At 52.8% G+C, this 9,546-nt stretch overlaps 2 protein-coding genes across 2 annotated transcripts; both read right to left on the reverse strand.

The window, feature by feature from the left end:
- Positions 1-1,195: 1,195 nt before the first annotated feature.
- Z517_04479 (uncharacterized protein) lies at positions 1,196-4,186 on the reverse strand (the record flags this gene model as incomplete). Its single annotated transcript, XM_013429808.1, has 1 exon — positions 1,196-4,186. The coding sequence occupies one exon, from the start codon at positions 4,184-4,186 to the stop codon at positions 1,196-1,198; it is 2,991 nt and encodes a 996-aa protein (XP_013285262.1).
- A 1,351-nt stretch (positions 4,187-5,537) lies between these two features.
- Z517_04480 (uncharacterized protein) lies at positions 5,538-9,055 on the reverse strand (the record flags this gene model as incomplete). The annotated part of the gene is made up of 4 exons (XM_013429809.1): positions 5,538-7,087; positions 7,136-7,430; positions 7,488-8,888; positions 8,963-9,055. 4 exons carry the CDS (start codon positions 9,053-9,055, stop codon positions 5,538-5,540), a joined length of 3,339 nt encoding a protein of 1,112 aa, XP_013285263.1.
- Positions 9,056-9,546: the final 491 nt, after the last annotated feature.

Below are 9,546 nucleotides of genomic sequence, written 5' to 3' on the forward strand. Positions count from 1 at the left end.
CTAGGTCAAAGATTGAAGCATTACTACAGGAACTCGATAACGACATTGAAGACTTTGAAGAACTTCTGTCAAAGACACAACTAACGAAAAGTGCCACTTCTACGGCCATGCTTCCCGATGGCGTGCACGTGGCGGTTTCCCGCTGCAACAATATCAAGAACTTTGCTCTTGATCTCTATCAAGCCTTGGGTGTGGTCTGTCGCGAGCACTCGGAACAATCTTCAAGCTTGGGGTCATGCTTCTGGAGCTAGCTCTCCAACAGCCTCTACACAAGTTGAGACGCATGACGGACTTGGTCCCAAACAGCGAGGCTGCCACGGACTATCGGACAGCCGACAGGGTGCAAAGACGCGTCGGTCGGCAGGCAGGGTCACAGTTCGCAATGGTCATTGGCAGATGTATTCATTGGTAAGATACACGCTGGATCAAACTCGGTGACGCAGGGTTATGTGGCAAAGGTACTGACGATTCAAAGGGACGTCTGCCATGGAGCGACTCTTAGCACGACCAAGCTTCAAGCAGCGTTTTACCAGGATGTCGTCCAAGAATTGAACGACATTGAGCAGATCTGTAACGATATGCAAGAGGCGTGTAGAATTGGTGTCTGACTTTCAGATTTGGCTCCCCACAAGGCCTTGCTGTTCCTCAGGAAAGATTATGGTGGGTTCCAACAGAAGCAAGAGGCATAATATCCAGAGACAGACAGGCTTGATCCGCGAAGCTTGAGACCACCGCCTGTTCAAACCTAGCAGGCTAAGCACCTGGCCCATGCAGAGGCAGAGGCGAGGCAGAGTAAAGAAGGCAGGGCGCTGTCCTAAACATGGTGTTAGGGCTGGATACGAAGTGTACATACCGAGTACTAACAAGCAGATAGATTGTTTGTCTAGTCGAGGTTGACATGTCACCACACATCAACGACCCTGGCTGAACATTCTTCTATTACGGTGGTACTAACTAGGTAGTCATTACTTTTTTGGTCCTAACCTCGATCGAGCAAGGGAAGCTCTGTTCAAGTGACTCGACCTCATCCCATCCCACCCACGCTTTCCGCTCCGTTACTGTCTTTTTCGTCCCGTGTTGAAAGGTTCTGAAAACCCGGCACTGTTTTCCCTGTTCTCCATCCAGCGTATTTGCCCTTTTTCCTATTTCCTTCACCTTGCGAAACAATCTTCCATCCCTCCTTCAGCCGGATAAATCACGCGCTCAGCGTCCAGTTCCCATCCCAGACTTTCCCTCCCAGCACGTTACCCAAGCCGGTGACGCTCAAGACCTTACTCGCGGCGTTGTACGTGGCGTTGGCGACGGCGCGGCCATTGATGGTGACCGTGGTGTTGGCGGGGGGGCGCTGCACGCCCAAGAAGGTCACGTTGGTGAGCGGGAGGTCGAGGCCGGTGTAGGATCCCGAGACCTTGACGTTGAGGCTGAATGTCCCGTTCTGCGGGGAGCGGGAGCTCGTCAGGGTCACAATCTTGGTGGCGTTCGGGGTCAGGCTTTCGCCGTCGTCCAGGTACAGCGATCCGTTGGCAGTGCCTTCCACGCTGGGGGCGACTATGATGCTCCAAGAGGTGTTGCGCGCATCACGCGTCGTCAAGGCCATCTGCTGCGTCGCCAGGATGCTGCCACCGCGAATGAACACGGGGATGTGGCCCAAGGGTGCGTCGATGGTGGTGTTCTTCGTGCTAGGGATCGCGACAGGCGACTTGTTGTACCAGTCGTAGTAAGTATCAGTGCCTTCCACGAGGCCAGGGAACACGCCATCCACACTGGTCGCACCCTGCGTGAGGACTGGGCTGACGAGGATTGATGGGCCGAGGAAGAACTGTCTGTCGGCGTTCGCGAGGCTGGGATCGTTGGGGAACTCCCATGCCAGGGCACGCATGACTGTATCGCCTCGTGTATGCGCATAGTAGAACAGTGTGTACAGATACGGCAGTAGTTGGAAGCGCACATTCATGGCTGTCTTGGTGGCATCGATAACACTACTCCAGACATACGCCTCCTGGGGGTTCGCAGAGAGCGTGTTGTGATTGCGGTAGAAGGGGAAGAAGGCTGATAGTTGCATCCACCGATTGCACAGCTCTTCGTCCGAGTTGCCATTGAATCCACAGGTGTCGACGCCGAACATTGGGATGCCGAAGAGACTGAACGACAGAGCTTGTGGGATAGAGAAGTACATGTAGAAGAATTTGGAAGCGTTGTCGCCGCCCCAGTGGCCTGCCACAGTGCCTGAACCGGGAAATGTGGACCGCCCTATGACAAAAGGTCGCTTGTTGGGGATCGCAGCCAAGAGTCCAGCGTATGTAGCTTGGAGGATTTGATGGCCGAAGAGGTTGTGGACGTCGTATTCTTGAATACCATTGTGGTGTGTGGCATTTGGAGATACCGCATGCACAGCTAGATCGTGGTTTCCTTGGACATGGTTGATCACATAAGGTGGATAGTTGATGTTGCGTTGTCCTGCCGTTGGTGTTGAGCGCAGGTAGCTTGTTGTCGACGAAGACGAGCTTGAGCTTGACGCTGAGGCGGTCGAAGTTGGCGTCGCCTGGGCTTGAGAAGCTGAAGAGGCCGAAGCAGCCTCGGTGGAATTGGTCAAATTAAAGCCTTCCGGATAGTCGTAGATAACATTGCCGGGCTCGCCAGGGAGGCCGAAGGGTGGGTGGACCGGGTTGAGCGTGAGATTTCCAGTACCACAGCTTCCCACACAAAATGAGGATACTTCACTCATGTCGATCCAAGCACCGTCGACAGGAAGCTTTTGATGCCAAGTGACAATCTGGTTCTTCCACCATGCTCGGGCAGATGGCTGGAGCCAGTCCGGGAAGACGGTGTAACCAGGCCAAACCTCGCCAATGTAGAGTGACCCGTCTGGATTGAGGAGGAATGAATTGGTAGCATTGCCGTCATCAAACGGCTGGTATGCATCGCTTGCGTTTGTTGGATCAGGAACATAGATGGCAGAATCGATGATAGGAACATAATGTTGGCCTCTTTTGTGGAGACGTTGGAGGAAGGCTTTACCATCCGAGTAGTTGAAGCGGACGGGGTCGTTGTCGAAATCTCGGTATTGAAACATATAGTCAATGTCGTTCCAAATTGTTTCAAGTGGAATACCGAAGCGTTCATAGCTGTCGACAACGGCTTCTGTGACAGTCCAGTTTTGATATCCCCATCTGCACTGATGGTAACCAAACCCCCAGTAGTTTTGCAGCATTGGCATGCCTATCACATTCAGATACTGACTCGTCACGTCCGGCTGTGTTGGTCCGGAGAAGAAATACAGATCGATGCTGCCGCCCAATGTTCTCCATGTCACATTGTTGGCTTCTAGGAGGACTTCCATGCCGTGAGCATTGCGGAAATAGACCCCGTGGGTGAAGGAGGTGTAATTTCCGGTAGCCTCGGTCGTGTCGAGCTGCTCAGTCAGGAGAGTTGTACTGTTGTCGCTGCCGACCTCGAAATACTTGGTTTGGAGGTAGAATGGATGGCTCCCGTATAGGTTTTGGTCGATTGGATCGCCAACATCGGCGGCGTAAATGGTGCGTGTGAGGTTGTTTCCCAGTCTCAACCCATGAATGACCTCTCCCAGACCGTAGAGATTGTAATTCTCGTGCTGGTGCGTAACGAGCTCGATGAATTGGTTCTCAAAGACCAGTTTTGCGCCAGTCGTCGAGAACAAGACGTCCCCAGTGCTATTGCGGGTTACGTTGAATCCAAACCCCGTGCTGGGTGAGTTGGCCCAAGAAAATGTCAAGTCGCTTGTGGTCACTGAGCCACCGCTCTGGTTCCCAGCTGGAACATAGTCGGTCGAGAGAAGGTACCAGCTCTGGTTCTGGGAGGTTATATGGGAAGGCCGAATGTTGACGTGCAGCCGTGACGAGGTCTGGTACTCGACCGTCAAGTCCAAGTCATGGATGTCAGTCCCATAGACATTGCAGGCCGTGCCAGCAAGAGTCAAATGGGCCGTCAATCCGGTCGAAGACGTGCTCACTTGTGAGGCCGTATAGCCTGGACATTTGACTTGGGCATTGGCCGCAGTAGGGTCATCAATGTTAGGAAGAAGGGTGACACCGAAGTCAGCACTTGCTGGGACAGTGAACTGGGCCGCAGCGCTGGTCGCCGTGGAAGACTGTGCTGCAACGAGGTAAGAGGCAGGAATCAGGAGAGAAAATAGCGATGTCGACCTCATCTTGCAGTCCTTCTTTACAGCTAGTGACTGCTAAAGGCACGATACGAAACTGTGATGATGAAACTCACGTTGGGCTCAAGCATGTCCACAAGATGAGGATTACAGGGAGTTTATCAAGAGAAGCGAGGTGGGTTGTGTTGAGGCCAGTGGGATACTCGTTGTGAGGGGCACCAGTGGATGGACTGCGGTGTCTGTGCATAGGATGATTACCAGACAGAGAGGGAGGTGTTCGTCAGTGGCGCACACATCCACCATCTTCTCATCATCCAGCCAGAAGAAGCCTTGTATTCTCGCCATGTAACCTTTCAAGGACGAAGCACCAGTTGGAAATTTCCCCGCGGGGGGCAATCAGACCCAGTTTCCGGCAGCTCTTTGCCTCTTGGTGGAGTGTGTACAATCGGCCCATCTCTTCTCAGGCGGGTACCATTTCCTGGGCTCGAGAGACGATAGTGACAGGCAGGTGGCAGATGACGTTGATGGTCGAATGGAGGATTGCCATATTGCGGGGAGGACGAGAGCGTCTAGTGAAGAAACAGGTAATGGTGACGGTTCTCAGAAGCGACAAAGGTGGTAGTCGACAAGATCCAGGAACAAGCTCCTCCGCTCTCAACTCCACAAAGCTTGGCCTGAATGGGGCTTGTGAGAGGATGTGACTTTCCTGCATGTAGAAGATGACCGCAGCACATCCCACACAATATTCAAATAAAAGAGAAAACACCGAGCAATAGTCCGAAAGTAACCTCCCTTTTAGAGTACCTGTTGAGTTTCTGATTTGTGGTTTGTGTCTGTCTGCTTGTCTTGTGCCTGTGCATCCTTCCTGTTGAAAAACACAATCATACAATGCTACGTAGGGGGGGTATCCATCTTTCCGATCCCTCAAGTCTCTTCAACCATCCCGTGCCAGCGAAGAATCAAATGCCCCCAATGTCAAGTCCAAGCCCTCGAAAAAGCTCCAGTACAAGTCTCAACAAGCCGGGTTTCTTTGCATCCTCGGCCTTTCCTAGCGAAAAAAAAAGAACGCCGCCAGCTAACGACATGAATCTGACTTACTTTGTACTCTGACACATAGAATGACCTTTCAAAGTCCAATGGGATTCACAGGCCCAATCTCCTATTCCCACCCTCGTTCAGGAGGAGTGAACGGAAGACAAAAGGGTGGTTGTTGAATGCAAAGGCCTCCGCCAAATTCGCACCCAGATTGACACGGGGTGGAAAACAATGTCCGCCAATGATTAATTGATTACAAGAAACGTCGATATCCACCCTCTGAACCCAATCCACCAACCCAGAATCTTCTTGACCTCTCCTGCAGAACAGGAGAAAGATACATGCCCAAGCGCAACGAGCGCATTCATCGATAGTCGCCGTCCGTGGGAGCTCGACGTCGGCGGAAGAAATCTTGGACCTTCTTAACGGCTCCGGACCTTCCACCGTGGTGTGCCGGTCCCTGCTCCTGATCATATGCTTCAGTAAACTTGCGATTGTTTTTGACCAAGACTCCCCGAGCCTGGCGACCTTGTTGGATTGACGGTCGATCACTTGGTTGCACAACGTCGGGATATGCCATCATTTGTGCCATGGGCTCACTCTGTTGGCGTTGGTGTACGGTCTGCCCCTGCGGAGCGTAGACAGCCGTTCCGCCATAGACGTCATTCATGGCTTGCGTGGTGGCAGATCGTGGTGTCTGATACTGGGACTGAGGCGGTCGTGAAAAGTTGTTGTATTTGACCGGCCGTGACCCTTCATACTGTCCATCAGTGTTCGCAATATGTTGGACGATCTGTTCCTGGCTGGTTGTCGGTCGCCCCGGTGCCGGAGGAGCAAATCTTTCAGCTTGCGGGGTGGCTGGTTTGGATGAATATTCGTCCTTTGCACTCCCCATCAGACCTTTGAACGACATCGAACTAGGAATAAGTGAAAATCGTCGTACCGGCTTCTCCGTTTGCGCTTGGTTCTCCATATCCGTGCTCCTCTTCTTGCCCAACCCAAACGAGAAGGATCGCTTGGATTCTGTTGACATCCGGGGTTGCGCATCCGAGGGGTATTCCTTCATGCTGGTGGGCGGGTACTTTCGCCCGTTCTTTTGTCGCTCTACGTCTTTCTTCACAACGGAATTGGATCTGCCAAAGAGCCGCTCTCCTAGCCCACTCAATGTACTTGAACGTCGGTGATGAGCGGTTTTCTGCGGTTGATGCGAACTAGGCGGCGGCATAGGCGTCGTCATCGGTTGTCCAATGGAGTTCTGCGCACCGGATTGTGGCAGAGGACCAGAAATGTTGTAACCTCGACTGGTCTTCGTAGGCTGCGTGACGCGACCCTGAACATTGGTTGCAGCCACTGTTGGCGCCACCGGCTGACCATACGATCCCCGAGAGGGTAGACGAAGGTCGGATCTGGTATTGACCGGGCCACTTGCAGATGTGATTGAACCCTGGGTGCTAGGTCTGGTTACGAAGTGGCTGGTCGGCGCCGGAGCTGTGCCAAATGCACTGGTTGAGTCTGATACCGATCTAGGAATCTCTCGAACTGGACGTACAGGCGGCATCTTCTGTTGCGAAGGCACTCTTTCTCCTCGTGAAAGATTGACGGGAGGGTCCTGAGGCAGTGGTTTCGATAACGATATTGGCTGCATAGCAGCGATACCTTGGGGCACTTCCTGAGTGCGACTGACTGTCGGTTCTGTCGTTGTGGCGGATTGCCCACGGGCCGTATGAGTCTGAGGAGGGACATATTCTGGTTGTAAGGTATGGCGGGTCCGCCGTGAACCGGTAGAATCCTCATCACCTTCGTGTAGCAGCGCTTCTGGGGAACGTGCAAGTGCGGCAGGAGAAGCTCGACTATGTTTCGCCGGTACTTCACGTACCGATGCGCTTCTATTGACGGCGGGCCGTTCATCATCTTCTGCCACAAGTTAATACTATGCCATGTCAATAACAATAAACGACTTACCAGCTCGAACACTACCGTGTGGGATCTCGGCGACATTGGTGGTGCTGCTAGTCATGTCGGATACCACGTGCTGGTATTCACTGAGCCAGCTGTGTCGAGCGACCTCAAATAAGTCGGCGCGCTTTCGAGGATCTGGAACTAGGATACGGCGAAGAAGATCTCGTGCATGGGGAGTGACGTATTCCGGGAAGGTTAATGGAGTCGTGGTGATGTACTTGTAGAGGAGGTTGATGTTGTCGCCTTCAGGGTTTGCAGGATCGTCGTCGAAGGGCAAGTATCCAGCCAGCATGGCATACTTGAAAAGGCATTAGCGGGCGCAGACAAACGAGAATGCATGATCACAAGTACTCACCAGAATAACACCGCAACTCCAGACATCAACCTTCCTCCCCGTATAAAGAGAGTCACTAACTACCAATTCAGGGGCCGCATAGCAAGGGCTGCCACAACTGGTTTGCATCAGGTCACCTCTCCTCATTCCGCGGGCGTCAAGTCGGTCAAGCTTGAACTTCCTGATAAACTCCTTGTTACCAAGATTGTACACAATTTCATCAGACAGCTCGTCTTTGGGGTCGAATGTGTTGGCGAATCCAAAATCTGTGATGATGATGTTGCGATTCTGGTCGAGAAGAAGATTTTCCAATTTCAGGTCACGGTGGACGATTCCTTTCTTATGAAGGTAGCCGACGCCAGAGACAAGCTGAGCGAACAGCCTCCTAGCAGCAGGATCCTTGAGATATCGGTGATTTAAAATGTAGTCGAAGAGCTCGCCACCAGAAGCATATTCCAAAATGATGCCAATGTGTCGTTCTGTCTCGACCATTTCGTGGAGTCGAACAATGTTGGGATGCGCCAGATCCCGCAGGATGGAAATCTCACGATAGATCTTGGGAAGTCGTGTCGGGTTGGAAGCCACAGTCTCTCTCCTAATGAGCTTGATGGCCACTTGAGTGCTACCGTCTTTTTTCCAACCTAATTTTACCTTACCAAATTCACCTTCACCTAGCGTTTGGCCAAGCACATAGTCCCCAAATTGGACGTCCTTGCGGCGAGATGATTTGGAGTAGTCTTGCCGACGAGCTGGCCCTGGAGGAGGAAGAAGATCGTCGTCCAGAGCCGGTACGTGTCGAGTCTCTGGGTTCATGGGTTGAGCTTCGGCTATTCTCTCTTGAGCTCTTTCAATATCTTCCTGTGGATCAGATACGACCACCCTGCTGATGACATCGCTGTACTCACGCGCCAGCGTCGCAGCGGTGTTGGATGGATGCATGGTGGCTTCAGATCGGCTTTGAGTTGGGGCGGTGTGTGCACCTCGTTCTCTTGTGCTCGCGGCACGGTGTGGACCCTCGGGACTGGCAGGACCCTTTCGTCGGTTACGTGCAGCAGATGCAGCAGCCGTTGCGGTATCATCCCGTGACCTATCTCGCGTTTCTTCATTGTAATCTCCGACACGATTCTGAACCCGACCAGCGTGTGAATCTGGTGCATTTTGTCTCGCCTGTCGTGTTGCAGCTACTCTTGCCTCCAATGGGGCAGATGAGGGAGCCCCAGGGGTACGTGGAGAACCCTGCTGTTGAGAGGACGTCCTGGGAGGAGGAATCGGCGCGCCATCGTATTGGTCATGGGCAGTCGATTGATTGCGAATGTGATAAGGCAACGTCGTTGCTGGGTTGTCATATGAGGCGGTGGTGATAGGAGTATGGTCTTCGTGAGAGGTGTAGTTCAGGTCATCGTCGTCTTGCGACGGGTAGTACTAGGAAGCACGAATATCAGTATTGCGCTGAAGTCCCTCTCTTATATTGATTCCACAGCGCGCCCAGGACTTACAGGTTGATTCGAGTAGTAACGCTCAGGATCTGCGCCATGTTGATGTTCATAGTGATAGCTTTCAGCTTGCGAGTACGCAGCAGCGCTTGACATGTGTTGCCGGTATTGACCTCCAGCCGTGTCCGTAGACATCCTTCAACCACCCAGAGTCGTGGGGTCGACCACGCACTCGCACCTTAAAAAGCCAGAATCAGGATACGCCAAAGGTAAAGTTCGAGGATCTGCTGTCTGAAGGATGCAGGAACGTGGTGAAGTGAAGGGTTGTACACTAAATTGAATGACAAGGTTAGTGGCTGCACTGAGCTAACGACTCCAGCCTACTCACCGAGGGACCGTTCCAACTCATCCAGAGGCCCAAATTATGAAGAGCACGCTTCGGTGTGGAGGGCGTTCAGGGCACGATGTGGTGTGAGATCGCTGGATCACTGTTGGCACCAGTGAAGCAGGGAGCTAGTGTTCGAATGCCCAAAGGACAACAAACTCTGGGCGAAGGGTCAAGGATGAACGCCGAGCCTGCGACGTCTGCAACAAGATGAAGGAAGGCCAGTCAACCGGATGTCAACAGACAGGGAACGAAGTGAGGC

This window comes from Fonsecaea pedrosoi (assembly GCF_000835455.1).
Source record: "Fonsecaea pedrosoi CBS 271.37 unplaced genomic scaffold supercont1.3, whole genome shotgun sequence".
Taxonomy (NCBI): Eukaryota; Fungi; Ascomycota; class Eurotiomycetes; order Chaetothyriales; family Herpotrichiellaceae; genus Fonsecaea; species Fonsecaea pedrosoi.